This window comes from Hippichthys cyanospilos, chromosome 4 (genome assembly GCF_059441005.1).
Source record: "Hippichthys cyanospilos isolate Australia breed blue-spotted pipefish chromosome 4, RoL_Hcya_1.0, whole genome shotgun sequence".
NCBI lineage: Eukaryota > Metazoa > Chordata > Actinopteri > Syngnathiformes > Syngnathidae > Hippichthys > Hippichthys cyanospilos.
The window spans coordinates 4,479,667-4,499,280 of record NC_142372.1 but is presented as its reverse complement, the minus strand read 5'-3'; the positions used below and the strand labels follow the sequence as shown (position 1 = coordinate 4,499,280).

Below are 19,614 nucleotides of genomic sequence, written 5' to 3'. Positions count from 1 at the left end.
TAACCCTAACCTCAGGTCTAAAGTCTTGGTCTCCCAACTCAAAGTATTTAGGTTGAAAGTCTCTATTTCCCGACCACAAATCCAAGCCTGTAGGTCCCAAGTCAGGTTTCTCAATTTTCTGATCACAAGTCCATGTCAAAACCAAGTCTTTAGGTTCAATTCCATGTGTCAATTACTTGACCACCAAGGCAAGTCTTTGACTCACTATTCCAAGTCCAGTCCAAGTCTAGGTTCCCACTCTCAATTCCCTGACCATAGTCAAGTCCAAGTTTACAGAGCCCAAATGCAGGTTCTCAAATCCATCACAAGTCCAAGTGAAGTCTCAAGTCTTTGACACCCTATTCAAAGTCAAGTCCAAGTCTTTAGGTTCCAAGTCCCGGACTGTAAGTCCAAGTCAAATTCAAGAATAGGTTCTAAGTCTCAATCCCCTGACCATAAGACCAAGTCAAGGCACCAAGTCCTAGTCGTAAGCCCCTAACCACATGTCCAAGTCAGGGCTAAAGTCTTTGACTCATCACTCCAAGCGGGTTTTTCGGTTCCAAGTTCAAATCTCAAGTCCCAGATCTCAGTCTTGGAGGTCTATAGCCATCGTTGACAGTGAATGATTAGTACTCATGATGGACTTGATGGACTTGGACCTTTGTGACTTAATTAAGGTAGACTGGACTACAGTCCTGGTTATTAGTTAATCCAGCTGCTGAAATATGATGGCGAAATCCCGAAATGGATTTTTCAACGGGATTCTCTTAAGGTGCGATCAGGTCCACCGACGGTGCTTGAGGGGCCCTAATCGGGTTTCAGCGCACGCACAAGCCAGGCCGGGATGGGGGCGGGTCTTGACAGGCTGGCGGTTGGCAAATAACAAGATGGTCAAAATGTAGAAATTCAAGATTGCTTGGATCAGGCCGAGTGGAGGGGATTAAGAAGGACAGCTTCCATTTGGGATCGGACAGAGGAGGTGCCGACACGGCGCTCGCTATTTCGCATTATAAAGACGGGGCTATTTGGATCGTGACCTGTTAGCATTTAGCACATAGGGAATGCTAATGCGGCTCGATGTTATTTCTCTGCTGCTAATTTCGGTTTTTAAACCACCTGTGGATTTTTGGCAAGAACCGAATGAGGTTAGATGTTCGACCATGTTTAGTAAGACTTTTTACGTGAAAAAAAAAAAAGAAAATGTATGGTAAGGCTTTTTCGGGGGTGGTATTGTAAGTGTATTGTAGTTTTTCGTAAGTAAGGTTTATTTTTCTGGTGAAAAATAATAAATAAATACCGGTATCTTGTATAGTTCGATTATAGTAAAATTTATCTTCATTTTTAACAGCGAGGGGAACCAGGCTTTCAAAAAAAGAAAAAAAAACGTTTTTTTTTTTTTAAACGTGTATTAAAGCTTTTCTTATCAAAAAATAAACAAGGTTTAGTTAGGCTTTTTTGGGGACCTTTTTTTTTTTTAATGTACCTCCTTGTATGGTAAGGCTTTTTCTTTTTCAAGGAAAAACAAACCAACCCAAACATGTATCGCAAGGCTTATTTTTTTGTTGGTTTTTTTGTTTGTTTTGTTTCCATGGGGGAAAAAAACACACATTCTTAAAATAAAACAAACACCATGTATAGCAAGTTGTTTTATATATGTATGCATTTTTTAATTCTTCAAAAACAACCATGTATAGTTAGGTGTTTTCATTCCACCCTATGACTAGACATGCATATGTTCTATTTTCACCTTCAAAAGGAATATGACATCCAAAGCTCAGCCCATAACAAATTTCGATATATATATATTTTTTTTATGGCAGTCAATGAAAACCGGCAGATTTTGCTTCTCATTCAAACTGCATTATTGTCATAGCACACATTTTCCCGCGTGTCAACACGCGTGAAAGGTCCTGGTGGTGGAAGAAGACAAAAAGGAGCAGGACAAGTGCACCAAATGCTAATGATGCTTCATCAAAAAAAAAAACAATATGTCATCCCACGGAGAACGTCCATATTGGGCGAGTTATAGGTCACAGATCCACTGCACAACATCATGGAACATCATGAGCAATAAGTTAAAGAAAGGCATGGGATCACCATACAACAGAGGAGGAGCGCTCAAATGTCCCACAGACGCAAACGTTGCTCGTTCATCTTTTGTCAAGTAGTCCAGGAACAAACACATTCTGTCAAGTGCAGTTCTGTGTCTTCTGGCTCCCTTTTCCTTGGCCACCAGAGGGAGCTCTAGAGCCTCCTGCCCGTGCAGGACCGGCAGCACTGGTCCCCGTAGAACTTGTGGCCGCAGACGCCGTGTTGCGGCACCAGGTGGCACCAGCTGAAGCGATCAACGCAGGGTGTCTCACCTGCACACAAAGTCATAATTTACTCTCATAATTTTGCTTTTTTACTGGGAACGCGGAACAAATTTGTATTCTTTCTCTGACTGGCTCTTGGTCAGGAAATCCAAGATATAACTTTTTTTAATTCCATCATTAAAGATGTTTTTTTAGTCAATTCAACCTCAGCAATACTTTGTTTTACTTGTGGTGTATGTGACAGATGAAATTTAGACAAACGTTCATAAAACCGTCTCTTATAGTTGTAGGGCAGGTAGTTGTAAATTAGAACTGTCATCCACCTATTGAGTGTCATGTACAGCGTTATCATGACAATCAAGTGGACATGAGTGTTGATTGCACTCTCGTCCCCTGTATTCCCTCAGATAAACATGATGCTCTTGCTTTGTTTTCGTGTTACACTTATATTACTGTTGTGTTTCAATTGAAGTGTAATTGCAGAACCACAGACATGGTGTTAACTTAAGTGTAAGTACTCAAACAGAAAAAAAGAGCAAGTGTAAGTGCAGACAGAAGTTGACCAGCGCCCGACGAATGACGGACCAGAAAAAAAAAAAAACAATAATTAAATGTCTCCCTCTAGTGGTGGCGGAAGGTGGGGCAAAAATACACCAACGGACTGATGGACCGTGATAATTGCGTTAAAAAGTGTGAGAAGGCGTGACTTCGGCACAACGGCAAATTTACCTCTCATTGTGTTGACGACGGCCGTGACCCGGTTGTGTTGTTGCGGCGGCGGGGGGGCGCGGGGGCAGAACTGAGTGTTACAGGCCCGCGAAGCGATCGGCCGCTGGTGGGCCAGGCAGCCGGCCGCCGGGCGACCCTGAAGCAGACACTGGACCGCTCGGGTCTGGACGCCCCCGCCGCAGGACACGGAGCACTCAAGGGAGAAGAAAAAAGAGAAAATTGTGAAGAAAACAAAGAGATGCGGGCAGACGTCTTCACTGCTGGAAACGGGCGGCGATGGCACGCGTGCAACAAACTATCAGAAAAACAAAGAAAATTTCACAACTGTTTCCAAACTTTTGACTGGGAATGAAGGGTACCTGTTGCCATGGAGAAGAGTACCAGCTTGACACCACAGCACCGGGGACGGTCCTACCAGTCAGGACCCGGTCCAGCTCAGGACAGGGACCTCGGTCGCAAACTTGTTGGAGAGTCGCCAAGGGTTTGGCGAGATTTCTGCACCTTCTCGCCGGAAACTCCACAAACCTGTAGAGGGCGGGAGGGAACATGACCGACTTGGACTTTTGGAGACGAAGGTCATATCTTCGCAAAGTTTTCTTACCCTCCTTGGAAGTCTTTTTCCCCACAGCGGAGTTCTCGCTTCTGCAGGCCAGGACCACATGATCTGGAGCACTAAAAAAATACAATCACAATCAACCATATGAACATTACAGCCATTGATAGACGCATGAATATCAGCGTACTAAAGTGGTTGGTTAAAAAGTGATCAGTAGGAACGGCAGCTGTGAGGTTGTCAGAATAAACATGTGCAGTCATTTACATCTTGTTACTTGTCGTCAGCTAGGGGCTAATTTTTGGTAGACAATGTTGGTGTGGTTTATTAAAAAGTGATCAGTAAGAACAGCAACTAGAGACTGCCAGAATAAAAGTGTAGAGTCATTTACAGTACATCTACGCCATTCTTTATGGAGCACTCCAGCGCTCCTAGCTAGCGGCTAATTTATGCTAGACACCGATAACAGTCAATGTAAGCGTAATTTCATGTTTTGTTAAAAAGTGATCAGTAGGAACGGCAACTGTGAGGCTGTCGGCATCAAAGTATGAAGAGTCAACCTACGCCATTCTATGCGAAGCAACAGCGCTGCTAGCTAGTGACTAATTTATGCTAGACACAGCTATAACAGACTACGTTAGCATAATTCAGTGGTTTTTTAAAAAGTGATCAGTAGGAACGGCAACTGTGAGGCTGTCGGCATCAAAGTATGAAGAGTCAACCTACGCCATTCTATGCGAAGCAGCAGCGCTGCTAGCTAGTGGCTAATTTATGCTGGACACAGCTATAACAGACTACGTTAGCATAATTCAGTGGTTTGTTAAAAAGTGATCAGTAGGAACGGCAACTGTGAGGCTGTTAGCATCAAAGTATGAAGAGTCATTCTATGCGAAGCAGCAGCGCTGCTAGCTAGTGGCTAATTTATGCTAGACACAGCTATAACAGACTACGTTAGCATAATTCAGTGGTTTGTTAAAAAGTGATCAGTAGGAACGGCAACTGTGATCAGCATCAAATTGTGAAGAGACATTCCCGTCCAATACACCATTCTATACGGAGCGCGGCTAGCTAACGGCTAATATATGCTAGGCTGAATTTTATCGCCCCTTGGGGTTAGAATGACAACGAAGCTATTCTGATTGTGGATTCACGTCGGAGCATGAAGAAGTTTCTTCTCGGTCTCCAAATTTGAAATGCCGGTTCTTACTTCTCCCCAGGAAGTATGGGTCCACTGCAGCCTGTCATTCCTGGGGCAACGGCGCAGGACGCAACTCTCCTGGGCTTTGGGCGCCTGGTTCTGTCTGCACATGCTGTCGGGCACCACGGCCGCCACCCCGGGCTCGGCGCTCTGGCAGAACACGCTTCGCTTCCTCAGCCCGCGCCCGCAACTCTTGGAGCACTGTGGGAGCGGGACATAGCGAGGAGACGCCGTGAGACACAGGTGGCGTCCTCGGGAGGGTTCTGAAACGTACGTGCCGACCTCTTTTTTTTTTTTTTTTTGCTTTGGGATCCTCCGAGGTCAGATTTAAAATACACGCTCCACTTAAACGCGACCCACATAAAAGAGCGAAGGGGTTGACAGAGTATTTTTTTTCTCTTAAAAATACATTTTTTTCACTAATTCTGAACAAATATGATTTTTATAGACGTGAATTAAATAATAAATCCCCCAAATGTATTTTAAAGGGTTGATTTATTGAAATAAATCATATGCTAAATGTTAAAACAAAAATTAGTCAGATTTTGTATCAGTTTTATTGTAAGTTTTATTTTCATAACTTGTGCATTACTTACAGTTAGTAGTTAGTAATGAATAAAACATATAATAATTAAGAAGTTTGCAACATTTTCTTTGAAAAGAAATCATGAAATTTTAATCAAACTTTTTTGGACATTTTTACTAACAAAAAAAACAAAGATCCTATCGTTAATTTTTCATTTTTTCTAAAAACTATGGCAAGATATTTTATTGAGGAAAAAAATACTACTTTAATCTTGCACTTATTCGATATTGATAATGGATATCCCCGCCCATTTTTTTTTGAGAGCGTGCAATATTTTGATCATTTTTTTGGTCATTTTCTTCCACATCTTTTCGCAGTATTTTCGCCAAGGGATGGTACGCTACTAAATAGTGTGCTAACTAAGTGGTAACGCCATGTTGTAATTTTACGTTGTCACCATCTGGGTGAAATTTCAGCTCCCTAGTGTCTTCTTTCAATGCTTTTCATATGTGAAATGAAAAGACTGTTGTAAATGGTAAGTTTACATAAAGGTAAACAATTAAAATAATCGGCAAATATCAGCCATTTTGTTTTTTTTATGTTTAAAGAATTGGTTGATTAATCAGTCAGGCCCTACTCATTTTGATTTTTATTTTATATTTTTATGACAACAAAAAGTACGTAGTTTTACGTCCCCAATGGGTTTTCCATACAGTCGTTAGCCGTAACGGTATTTGTAATTCAACGCATGAATGACGGGCAACGAGAAGGTCAGCGCTTGGCGGAGGCTCCGTTATGGATCCCAAACATTACACCACAGCGCAATCGCTCACAAATGATTGTGACCTCCAAACATCAGAGGATGCGGCAACACAACATCGCAGTAAACTGCAGATGGAAAAAAAAAAAAAAAAAAGAGTAACTGCTCATCAGGGATGCCATGGCTCTTTATGTGATTGCACACACACACACCATTTATATGCACACACACACACATTTTTGACACTGAAAGCTTCCATGGGTGTTTTGGAGAATGCCTGTGACCGACACCTGAACTCACCAAACTGTCACACAGCTGTCACAAAGATTGACAGCTGAATGATAGCTGAGTGACAATATTCTTATTCTGTTTATTTTTTACCCTTTTAAAACAGAATTATGATCTGGCATGGCCTGCTCACATCTTAAAATTTTTTAACAGTTTGTCTGCAGGAGAAGCTATGAGGATCATAACCAGCAAATCAGTTGTTTTTTTTGTTTTGTTTTGTTTTTTGCGATTTGTCATACAGCAAAACAACCAGCAGAGGGCAGCAGAGCGTTGAGGATAAACGAGCCGTTGTTTGGCTTGTGTGCAAATGTTCTTTCTTCTTCGCTTGTATAAAGCCCCTAATTATAAAAACATCTTCAAATCATGTCACCATGTTTGAATTTAAGATCACAAAGGCGCCATTTAAATGTTTACAAATGTATTTTTTTGGGGGTGTGACATTCCATTTACCTAGAGAGCGAAACCTACTAAATTTAACAGGGCAAAATATAAAATAGTTGAACAGTTGCACTAATTAAGAGGATAACCTTAAATCTATAACAAGTTTGTCTAATTCGGCTAAAAGAATGTTAGCTCCTTTTCCCCTAAACCTATTCAAGAGTTAGCGATGGATGAACATTTACAAAGGTTCATTTACCACTTTTCCCAATTTAAAACGTTCCAAAATTGATATCATGGTCAACATGCTGTTTACGTGTAGAAAAGGCACATTCCTTACCAATAAAAACTTGGTAAATATTAAAAAAAACTAAAGTAAAACACACCTTTTTCCCATTCATTGAATCCAATCGATTCATTTGATATCAGAAATAAGTATCAACATTGTATATATATATATATATATATATATATATATATATATATATATATATATATATATATATATATATATATATATATATATATATATATATATATATATATTAATATATATTTTTTATTTATATTTATTTTTTATTATATTTATATATATTATATTTATATATATGTATATATATATATATATATATATATATATATATATATATATATATATATGTATATATATATATATATATATATATATGTATATATGTATATATATATATATATATATATATATATATATATATATATATATATATGATATGTACACACAAACACATACAGGTACCATGCCTCCACGAGTACTCGACGCCTAAGTAGTCAACGATACCAAGCACTGATACCACAAATACTTTTGATAGATAAAAGTCCCCTAAATACAATGACATCATTTAAAAAAAACATTTTCCTTAAAACATGATGAAATTACAGTCATGGCAATGTTCTGTTCTTCTAATTCAGGATTATAAAACCACACTCGGGCAAGTATCAGCCTACCTGCGACCAGGCTCCAGCGTTCCAGCCGGGCGGGCAGGCCTGCGTGTTGCAGGGCCGGAGCTGCGCGGGCGAGACGACGGGGCAGAGGGAGTGCGGCGCCGCCTCTTCCCGCTGGTAGGTCACCTTCCTCATGCAGCGCAGCGTCCTGCTCTGCTGGCCTCCGCCGCACGTGCGGCTGCACGCCGCCCATTCTCCTGTCCACCAGCTGAACGGGAATCGAGAACGGCGTTCATTTGGATTCACGGTTCATGCGATTTCTAAAAATCAAAGATGCCAGGTCGCGGCCCGATCGCATTTGAATTCACCTCCGCTCTAACTACCACATTTTCAAGATCACATCCTTTGCATCTTGCACATCTTTGCTCCAAAATTAGCCACGGTCTTCTCGCCGCAGCTCAAGTGGGAGATTACTGCAAACGAGCGGTCTGACCACGGGCGGGGAGAGAGATGGCGAGTGGGGCAGATGGCTCGGGACGCTGCGAAAATAAAAACGACCTCGGGGCACCCGGACGCTTTTTCTCCTCTTTAGAATTCCGCCGGCGACATTTTGGGGGGAAAGCGGTTGCTTTTTGTCCGGGATTATAAATAACAACACATCATCAGGCTAATTTGCATGCCGCAAATGCTCCGTCTTCAGATAGACGGACGAAGCCACTATTTTGAACTTCCCTTAAGTTAATCTGGAATTTGATGGCAATGATCCCACATTGTTTTATGCCAAATCCAAAGAAATCCACAAAAGGTCAGAACCAGACTTATCGTTCTCTTGACACCTGCTATTTTAATCATCATGTATAAAATATTTAGCTCGAAGTCACTTTCAAACTCTTCCAAGTATTGGAATGTCTTCATAAAGGTGTGTGACCAAAAAAACGATGAATACATTTGTTTTTAGCAGTCAGACAAATGTCACTAAAAAGAGCGTAAGGAAGAAAACTGTGTATATATGTTTGCTTTTATTATTTATTATTAAAACCGGTGATCTTTTTTGGTTAGAATTAAATAAATAAAAACATTTTTTTAAAGTAAATTCAATTTTATTAAGTAACAACCAATTGTGTAATATAGCCATTAAATTGTAAAATATGGTAATATGAAGTATCTTTCATCATTTTTAAATGTATTAATTAGTGCAATTTCAAAAATGACATTTTAAAAATAACTTTAAATTGACCAAAATATAAAAAAAAACGTTGTTTACTATTTTTTTATGATCTTTTTTTATTTTATGATGGGTTTTTTTTTCAACAATAACCTTTTAAAAAATTCATACAGGCATTTTTAGCATATGTTCCTCTCCCTTTACACAGTGGCATTTTTAATTTCTTAATGTCATGTTTCAAAGTTCGTACTTTATGCAAAAACTTAATTTAGAAAACGTATTCTTAACTAGAGGAGCGCAAACAGAACAGCGTGAGGTACTCACGTAAAAATCACGAAAGTCACGTAAAAATGGCAGAATAGGTTTAAATAAGCGTAGTGTCGTCATTTCCGGTTCCGCCGTGCTGCTCCCCCACGAGCAATGTTTTCTTGGCATGAGTTTAACCTCATCGAATTCGGGAAAAAAGCGTGTATATTACCATATTCCATACACATTTTATTTTTTTAATAAAGCCTTTTGAGAAACACTGAACCATTTGAGCAAATCGCTTCGAAATCGTGTTCAGTTTTTGAAGCTTCAGCAACAGTGCCCTCTTCTGGCGGAAACTAACACTGCAGTTGATTTGAAAGCATCTTTCTGTTGAAAACCTTTGACTCACGTTTTTAAGCTTCAAGTGTCAAATTGTCTTCTCTGCGCTTTTCCATTTCCAGTGTGTGTGTGCGTGCGTGCGTGTGCGTGTGTGTGCGCGTGGCTCTTGGGGTTCTGGATTGAGTTGGCCAGGCGAGACAGGCCGTGGCCCCGGTGGGAATCTCAGCACATAAAACATGTCAGCGGCCAAAATGCAAGAGTGAGAAGCAAATCATCCGCATTATGCATGGAAGAAAAAAGCTTTCGGGGTCAAATATGGATGAGCAACAACAACAAAATTCAAATTTCTACTTTACAAAGTGATGTTGACACAATTAATTCATCTTTGTAACTCATTCACACCCAGCCCAATAAAAATGGAATTTTGACAAATATATGTCTGAAGGGTACAATATTATTACTGCAATTTATAATTATAGTAATTATAATTAATAATTACTTAAATACCTAAAATAATTGATTACCTTCAATACTCAGTCATCAATTACTTTGATCCTTTTAGTGCCTAAAGTAATCTATGTCTTTAGTACTTTTAGAACCTAAAACTGTTCATTATTTTGGTAGTTAATTCATGAATTAATTCTTAATTTAGTACCTAACGTAACCATTTTTTTTAAGAATTCAAAGACCTAATAAAATTGATTTTATCAAAAAAAAAAAAAAACACAGATTTGTATAGGCAAGCTTCACATGTCCTAGATTGGGGGGGGGGGGCAAACAAAGGGGCAGTGTCATGGGGGCTCTAATACCTTTAACCAAGATAAGAGAAATGCAATGCCGGAGATTAACGGCAGGAAATGGCGTCTCGAGTGTTGGGAACGGAGGCCGTGTGTTGCGTTGGCGGCGTTAGCGTTAGCTCACCGGGCGGGCGGACTTGGTCCCCCGAGCATCCGACACATGCTTCGCGAGTCTATTTTTCGGCCTCGCGGCTTGGACGCGCGGCGCATAATTGCAGCATTAGTGGAAGTGCTGGTGCGCGCCCTGACCCCAAAACGCCGTGTCCTGCCTCTTCGCTGCAACACGCGTGTAAATCACGTAGCCGCTCGCCGGGGGAGGGAAAGTCTTTCATAGGGGCGCCGCCGCTTCAACTTGAACGCTACCGCAGCGCCCCAGACTGCACGCATGCACGCCCTGCTTTCTGGAAGCCAGCGCCATTAGACGCAGGAGACACGGGTGGGCCGATCGTCCGTTGAAAGTCAGCGGCTTTTAAAGCTAAAATAAAATACGTCCGGGCAGGATGATGAATGAGTGGCTAGCGCATCTGATTCGAAATTCGGAGCTTCTGCCTTTCGGTTTTTGCTTCCTGCGTGGTGTGAGTTGCATGTTGCATCCGTGGTTGGGTTTATTAACTCGTTCAATCCCAAAGGCAAATTCTGACATTTCACAAGTCCAAACATTAAATCCCCAGTATATCTTGTGTTTGTTTTTTTTTTTCCCAATTTTGTTTTCATAATCGCTGGTACTAATTGAATTAAGTACTAAAATACGTAAGGTAATTGATTAGGTAAGAAAGTCGTTGATTATTTTCGTACTACTTAACCTAAATGACCTAATTACCTAAATTCATTCATTAGTTCATTTAGTACAAGCTAGTTTTAAACCCTTTAGCCAAACACTTGAGATAGATAGATAGATAGATAGATAGATAGATAGATAGATAGATAGATAGATAGATAGATAGATAGATAGATAGATAGATAGATAGCTGTTTAGCAAGCTAGCATATGTTCAGAAGACAGATAGCTGTTTACCTAGCTAGCTAGATAGATAGCTGTTTAGCAAGCTAGCATATGTTCACGAGATAGATAGCTGTTTAGCTAGTTAGGTAGCTAGCAGGATAGAAAGATAGATGATAGATGTTTAGCTAGCTAGCATATGTTCACAAGACAGATAGCTGTTTAACTAGCTAGCTAGCTAGCTAGTGAGATAGATAGGTAGACAGACAGACAGACAGACAGACATACAGACAGACAGACAGACAGACAGACAGACAGACAGACAGATAGATAGATAGATAGATAGATGATAGCATATGTTCACAAGACAGATAGCTGTTTAGCTAGCTAGCTAGCTAGCTAGATAGATAGATATAGATAGATAGATAGATAGATAGATAGATAGATAGATAGATAGATAGATAGATAGATAGATAGATAGATAGATAGATAGATTTTAGCTATTTTCGGGATTGAATGAGCAAGATGTTTTGAGCATTTTTGCATGTTATATACTGTACAGAGAAAATCTATGCATGCACCTGAGCAAAAACTGTGAATCAATGCGTTTATGTAATGGTCAGCATGAAGAGAATATGAACCGTCGTTTTGTGTCAATGGGATTGAAACGCGGCCTGCGACCGAGGCACGACGGAGGCGCCCGTTGACGTTTTAAGTAGAGACCCGAGTCGCAAACCCGCTCGGTGAGTTTCTCAAAAAGGAACGGAGGAGAGATTAAAGAGCGGAGAGAGGAGGAGGGCAACTTGACCGCGGACAAAGTGCAGACTCTCCTAAGCCGCAATGTGCGAGGGTGCGCAAGGCTGTAATAAAACCAGCGCAACATTTGGCAACATGGATGCATACGCCGCAAACCGCAAACGCACACACGTACACACTTACTATGCAGGGCAGGGCTGCGTATTGCAGAGATGCGAGCCTAGCGTAGGCCGAGTGTGCGGATTGCACATGGTGGCGTTGACGTGAACTTTCTGGTCCTGCAGGCAAATGGCCTTGGTAGAAATGCGACCTGAAGGCAAGGAAACATGAAGAATATAGGACTAATTTTCCCAGAGTGCTATGCAACCCTCATTGGTGCGAAAAATTGTATCTATTGTCTACAAAAATGATATCACTGTCTATCTATGCCAGTGATGTATAGTGACATCGCAAATAAATCAAGCTTTTTGCAGGTATTAGAAATATGTAGTTATTTTGTGATTAATGTACTTGATTTTCAAGTTCATTATTTGTCTTGTTTATTGACGCAAAAATGTACAAATATGATCACCAAATGGTACCAAAACGGTGTTTTTAAACAAGGATTTTGTCCAGTCTTTTAATGTTTACATCAAAAGCATTTTACATCAAAGAGAAAGCGTCAAAATAAGACATTAAGGCTGTGAAATTTCATCCAAATGGTGACAACATGTCATATTTCATTATCACACTAGCAGGAGTGTGCCATCTTTTGGCTAAAATACCACAAGGATAATGTGGAATAATAAGACCCAAAAATGATATATATATGAAATACTGCACAACGGTTAAGATGATATATAAATTTCTTGGATGTTAAAAAGAATATATTACAATTAAAACACATGTAAAATGACAAAAACGACATATTTTCTAATTGAGAGCAAATGAACTAGAACACGAAAAAAGTCGTGGACTTTTTATTACAATAATTAGGTCATGTATAATGAGTCTCTTGGACAATTTATTTAGTTAGGTTTTCCATGAGAAGAAAATAATAAGTAATACCTATCTTGTGTGAACCGGTAAATAATGCCTCAAGGTATTTGAGTGAAGCGTCCAAGAATTTCTTTTGTGGGGAATATGTTCACAAATTTGCATTCGACAAGAGGCTGCTCATGTTCTTTGAGTGCCCTTTTTGTTATTGTAGCTGTCATATGTGATTAGCTTGGAGTGAAAATCTTCCTTCAAGATCAAATTTTACACGCGATGGACAGTTGGATAACATTGGAACGTAGGAAACCACAATGTTCCAATACTTCGGGAAAACACAAACATTAGGAGATTGTTCAGCTAAATTAGACTAGAAACACATTGTAGTCAATTACCGTATTTTTTTTACTATAAACCACAACTTTTTTCTCATGATTTGAACCCTGTGGCTTGTAGACTAGTGCTGCTTTTCTGCAGTTTTTTTTTACATTGTCGTCAATTACCGTTTTTTTTTTACTATAAACCACAACTTTTTTCTCATGATTTGAACCCTGTGGCTTGGAGACTAGTGCTGCTTTTCTGCAGTTTTTTTTTACATTGTCGTCAATTATGGTATTTTTTTTTACTATAAACCACAACTTTTTTCTCATGATTTGAACCCTGTGGCTTGTAGACTAGTGCTGCTTTTCTGCAGTTTTTTTTTACATTGTCGTCAATTACCGTATTTTTTTTTACTATAAACCACAACTTTTTTTCTCATGATTTGAACCCTGTGGCTTGTAGACTAGTGCTGCTTTTCTGCAGTTTTTTTTTTACATTGTCGTCAATTACTGTATTTTTTTTTGTACTATGAACCACAACTTTTTTCTCATGATTTGAACCCTGTGGCTTGTAGACTAGTGCTGCTTTTCTGCAGTTTTTTTTTTACACTGTCGTCAATTACCGTCTTTTTTTTTTTACTATAAACCACAACTTTTTTCTCATGATTTGAACCCTGTGGCTTGTAGACTAGTGCTGCTTTTCTGCAGTTTTTTTTTTTACATTGTCGTCAATTACCGTATTTTTTTTTTTACTATAAACCACAACTTTTTTCTCATGATTTGAACCCTGTGGCTTGTAGACCAGTGCAGCATTTCTGCAGGTTTTTTTTGTTTGTTTTTTTTGCTAGCCACCAGGAGACAACCCACTGGTAAAAATAAAATAAAAAAATAAAATAGAAAAACAGGATTAAAAAGATAAAAACACGTATATCTCGAATAAGTTCTCGTATAAAAGTTTGTGATGTGCAAATGTGTATTTTTGCTTATTTTTTGCTGCTGTGTTTTATCTATTTTATATGCGTTGGATGTTTTTTTTTTTTTTTTTTGGACAAGGTCGAACAAAACAAGAAAATCACAACTAAACACCGCGCGTGTTTTTGTCCTTGTAATCGGAGCATGAAACCGATTCTGTTTACCTAGAAGAGATCAAATTTATTATAAACTGTCTTGACTTTGACACCCGTGCCTGGGGGTGCGTATTTATTCTTATTTTTCTCCCTAAGCGGTTTTGGCGTTTGCGCCCATCTGATTCATAATAGAAGCGCGGAATACATACAGCGCCAAATGGATCGTTGCCCGTATACACACAAGAAGGCAAATCCCCAAACGCATTTCAAACTGGAAGGACTCACCTCCGGCGCAGGGAGCGGAACAGTCGGAGCGCACCACACCCCAGCCGTAGTCCGGTTTCCTCTCGGTGCGAGGCAGCGTGTACTCCCAAACCACACCGGGGTTCTTGCCTTGTAGGAGGATCTAGAAGACCAAAAGAAAGAAGAGAAGACGGAAAGTCGGGGACTGACGCATTTGCCGTTAATTTTCTTGGTGAAGACCCCAGAAAGTGTCACATTTTTACATGGCGCTTTTCCATCAATGGGAGCGCTGATATTTTAAACATGTTAAGGACTATTTAAGGTATCTTTCTCAACTTGTGAATTGAGAAAGCGCATCGTTTGCACCCAAAGTGGTGCTAGCGACACATTTTTTCAGGAAGGTACGGTACAAAGTATTTGTTGATATATTGTCTTCTCAATTTGCATGCTCGAATCAAAATCCAAGCAATTTGCTCAAATGATTCAGTGTTTCTCAAAAAGCTTTATAAAATATTAAATTGTGTATGAAATATGGTAATATACACGTTTTTTTTTTTCCCGAATTTGATGAGGTTAGACTAATGCCAAGAAAATTTTCCTAGTGGGTGAGCGGCACAGCGGAACCACAGCGGAAATGATGTTTGCGAAATATTTTCGCGGAACAGGAACTGCTCTACTACTTATTTCACGGATGTTTAAAAAAAAAAAAAGTAAAAGTACGTGAGCACACTGCAGAAACTCACAAAGCTCAGGTGACCGATGAAAATGAAATAAAACTGCATACAATAGCTCTCAATATTATTCCTGTGCAGCATTTTAAAGGGATAGTGTGCAAGATTTAGGAGATGCTGCATTTACCATCTTCCGTTGCTAGAACAAAAATGGCCGCCTCCGGAGAAGTGCCGGTGTAATACAATTTAATGATAACTAGACCTATGATTATATTTAAAACATACTGTTGGTGATTAAGAACAGAACTTACAATCATTTAATTATTCCTTTTTAATTAAAAACGTCTAAATCTTACACACTGTCCCTTTAACTGTTGTTGAAAGGGGATTAATTTATTTATTTTTTTTAAATGTCGATTCTCTGACAAACCACAAGAATTGAAGATAGAGGCCCAGTGACGAGAATTCTCGTTTTTAACATACGTTGTGTGCCAATGAAGAGAATTCTCGTCGAAAGTATTTTTTATGAAAGGGTAGCTCGTGCTTATTTTTAATATTAAACCAATTGAGCACTGTAGTGATGACCTTTGACCGTTAGATGGCAGTGTAGCTCACGTTTGGGAAAAAGCCATCGATACTATACATACGTTACATACTTGTAATTCTTAGTAAGGAATGCAGATTAATCTTTCACATGATATCAACTATGTTGGCATGAACATAGCAAGCAATATTTTGCCGGCCTTGAAAGATGAGTGAAACCGTTAAAAATCGGCTGGCACTAGGGGTTGATTCATCCAATAACGCTTGGAGTTAAGTTTTGTCAACACAGATGACTGAATTAGGATTTATTTATTGTCGTGAAAAAAATATATAAAAAAAAGTCCGATTCAATAGAATAATCGAAAGCTCACGTTGTTTAGATAGTTACCGTAACCGTTTCATGCGTTGATGAAACGTCTTTCTATTTGAGTGTGAAATGTCCGACTGAGTTTGAATGTGCCATTCTCACCATGTTAGCTAACAGCTAGCGTTAGCGCCGGAGACTTACGCTGCATCACATTTGACAAGTGGTTTCTTAGCAAGGGCACTATGCTAAGTCTGAGTGTAAAAATATACCCCAAAATCACAAGACTGCTGCGGAGGTCCGCGTGGTGGACCAGGAAGCAAATTGATAACGGACGTTGCTTTCAACCGCATCCGGAAATCTTAACATTGGCCTCCGAGCGAAATAATTCTTCCAAACGGACATTCTTGTGGTATGCCATTCCGAGCCTGCAATGTCATTTCGCGAGTGGCGCGGTGATGTGGAAAATCCGCGGTCTGTTGTCCCTACTGTGAAAATGGTTTGTACTTGTCAAACATGACAAAGATCTTCCACTGTTTGCATCTTACATATGTCCATTTCCGACACTTGACAGCCGGTCCGTCAATCATCCAAATTACTTTGCTCGTAATCGTCATTTTCCGTTGCTAATTTGACGGACTATGCAGATTAGTATGTTGTTGGTTGTGGCAGATTGTTTGTCTTTGCTGGTGTTTGGCTTGGAGAGCAATATTTGGCTTTGTCCAAAACAATTGTTCGAGAAGTTGCGCGGTGTTTATCTTGGCAGACGTACGATGTGTATCTTTGACACAAAAGGGAGTTGTTTCACAGATGGAAAGCTACAAAATACACAATCATGTCTGTGCATTATATTGTTTCTGCAGCTGTTTGGGAAGAATTTTTGGACACAGCTCAATTTGCTGTTCACATGAAATTGCACAAATTATAAACCAATCGCTGTGTGAGTTATATATATATATATATATATATATATATGTATATTGTGTATATGTGTGTGTTGAGACTGGAAAATCATTTAGCTGTAATGTAACAATTCACAAAATGGAAGGAGTTCATGACTTCTTTACTGTTCTAATTAATTTGCTCTTACACTTGTTTTAACTGTATAAAATGTCTTCTTTATCAGCCAAGAAATGTGTAAATTAACTCCTTGTGCAGTATTTTGATCATTTTTGGACATTTTGTCACCATCTGGATGAAATTTCAGCTCCCTGGTGTTTCCTTTCATTGAAATGCATTTGATGTAAAGATCCAAGGATTGGACAAAATACTGCACAATGATTATAATCACAGTCTTAATGCAACCCTTTTTGATACTATTAGATCACATGTGTCAAACTCACACATGTATCCTACATGCTTTCAATGTTTCACTCACCAACACACCTGATTCAAATGATACAGTCATGAGGAAGCGCTGCAGGATATAGATGATATAGAGAGTATTTAGGATAGACCCCTGAGGAACACCGCAGGATTATTACTTGCTAATTTTCAAGCAAATAACAGATTTTTTTTTATTTTTATTATTTTTTTCAGTCCAAAGAAGCATATGTAAGTTATTGCAGATCGTCGCTTAATTTCAATCATATTAAATCTGAAAAACTACAAAATGACGTGTTTTATCCACCAGCCCAACAACAACAATAAAAAGATGTTTTCATTGTTATTCAAAAAAAACGTTTGATGCAAAATATAACTCAGCTCCCTGGTGTCTCCTTTCATTGAAATGCATTTGATGTAAAGATCCAAGGATTGGACAAAATACTGCACGATGATTTAGAGAGTATTTAGGATAGACCCCTGAGGAACACCGCAGGATTATTACTTGCTAATTCTTATACTACAACATATTTTTTGATTTTTTTTTTTACATTGTTTTTTTAGTCCAAAGAAGCACAAGTAAGTTATTGCAGAGCTTTGCTTAATTTCAATCATATCTGAAAAACTAGAAAAATTTACAACAATAAAAAGATGTTTTCATTGTTATTCAAACAAAACGTTTGATGCCAAATATAACCCAACTCCTCCTGGATCTCCAACTGTAGTTTGAAGTCAGAAACACTGTAAAAATGTAATTACGCTGGAAAGTCTGCTGACGCTAAGCACAAAAGAATCCGTGTAAACTACATGGGAGGTTTCAGCATGCCTGGCAAAGATGGCCGCCATCCGCCCTTTTTGTATCAATGACAGCAGTTAGCATAAGCGCTGTTTGAGAAGGATAATTTTGTCCCTTTCTCCTGTTCATGCGTGCGCAGGCAGGCCGGAATGAACGCTCCAAAATTTTGGTCGCAGGACCCGGCGCGCACTTGCAAGCGAGAAGTGATCGTTCGGGTCGGCGATTTTCCGCCTCCGGGGGCTCTCGAATACGAATCTGACCGGGGAGGGGCTCGCCTTTCGCTCTTGTGTAAGCTGGGACGAAGGCCAAAGTAAATCAGAGTCATTCAAAAGAGCCTCAGTAAATTTGATGCTTTAACTCCAAGCGTTAAAGCGATATGGAGGCAGCGTAATCATGAATGCTTTTTTGGCACTTGATCCGTAGGCCTTGAACGTTTAAAAAACGAAAATTAAATGTGTTTTTTTTTCTTCTAAAAGTTTATATTAAATACTTTTTAATTCACTGAATCCCAAAGACGCATTTGAATGTTTTTTAAATCCAGACATTCAATCTCAGGTACCAGTATTTTTTTCAAATAAAAAAAATAAATAAAAAAATAAAAACAAGTGTCTAAAAATGATAGATACTGAAACAGTTAATAGTCGTGTCGGATTAATAAATTAATCATGTTCATTTAATTGTAGCTTTCTATCTTTTTTAATCACATTAATTGGATTTTTAATATTTGACTTTATGCTTCCCGGATTCTTATTAGATCCGTTTTTATGAATCGGGATTCCTGTGCTAGAGTTTTTGGGGGTTGGAAAAAGGAAAAAAATCGATCACACCCAGAAGTGGACACCGATTGGTTGTCATTATATTTGGCATAACCTGATAGGCTCCTGTTGTGGGTGGTAGGGCAGAGAAATGACGTAAAAACGATTAAACGATTAATGACCTCATCCTCGGCGATATTAACATTTAAAAAGTCAGGCACTTTTTTTGAATACAAGTTAAATCAAGCACTTTGTCCTCCTATCACTAGGGGGCAATATTTCTTACATGTTTGCATGACAAAAGCGTCTGCTTTTCACACTCTAATATATTATTTACCAGTGTGAAATGGCGTTGAGTTTCTCAGCTGATTCTTAACAGTCAATTGAGACCCATTTTGAAAAAATTGGAATACATTTGTTTTGAAATGACAGAAAATGACATTTTGACTGCTAATTGATTAAACATTTCTTAAAAGTAAATATTCAGCAAGTAAGTTAGCTGTGTTGCCCTGTGTACCAAATTTCTGCCGTGTCTTGAGGGGTGAATTTGTTTACTTGTTTATTTATTTTCGTTTCTTATTATTATTTGTAAGCATCTAGCTATGAAGCCTTGTTTATAAACTGCTTATTTAAAAAAGGGCGATAAATACACACGTTAAACCAAACATGATGAATAATCGTGATTTCAATATTGACCAAAATAATCGTGATTATTTTATCAAGCGAAT

At 38.9% G+C, this 19,614-nt stretch overlaps 1 protein-coding gene across 2 annotated transcripts in view; it reads right to left on the bottom strand.

The window, feature by feature from the left end:
* Positions 1 to 1,621: 1,621 nt before the first annotated feature.
* The window catches only part of adamts18 (ADAM metallopeptidase with thrombospondin type 1 motif, 18), a 54,215-nt gene continuing 36,222 nt past the window's right edge, over positions 1,622 to 19,614 (bottom strand). For both annotated transcript variants that reach the window (XM_088413693.1, XM_088413694.1), the window contains 8 exons: positions 14,537 to 14,657; positions 12,076 to 12,202; positions 7,711 to 7,915; positions 4,784 to 4,975; positions 3,625 to 3,695; positions 3,383 to 3,548; positions 3,024 to 3,216; positions 1,622 to 2,342 (listed from right to left, as the gene is read on the bottom strand). In XM_088413693.1, the coding sequence (XP_088269819.1) occupies positions 2,224 to 2,342; positions 3,024 to 3,216; positions 3,383 to 3,548; positions 3,625 to 3,695; positions 4,784 to 4,975; positions 7,711 to 7,915; positions 12,076 to 12,202; positions 14,537 to 14,657 (1,194 nt within the window). In that variant the 3' untranslated portion in view covers positions 1,622 to 2,223. The remainder of the gene's footprint in view (positions 2,343 to 3,023; positions 3,217 to 3,382; positions 3,549 to 3,624; positions 3,696 to 4,783; positions 4,976 to 7,710; positions 7,916 to 12,075; positions 12,203 to 14,536; positions 14,658 to 19,614) is intronic.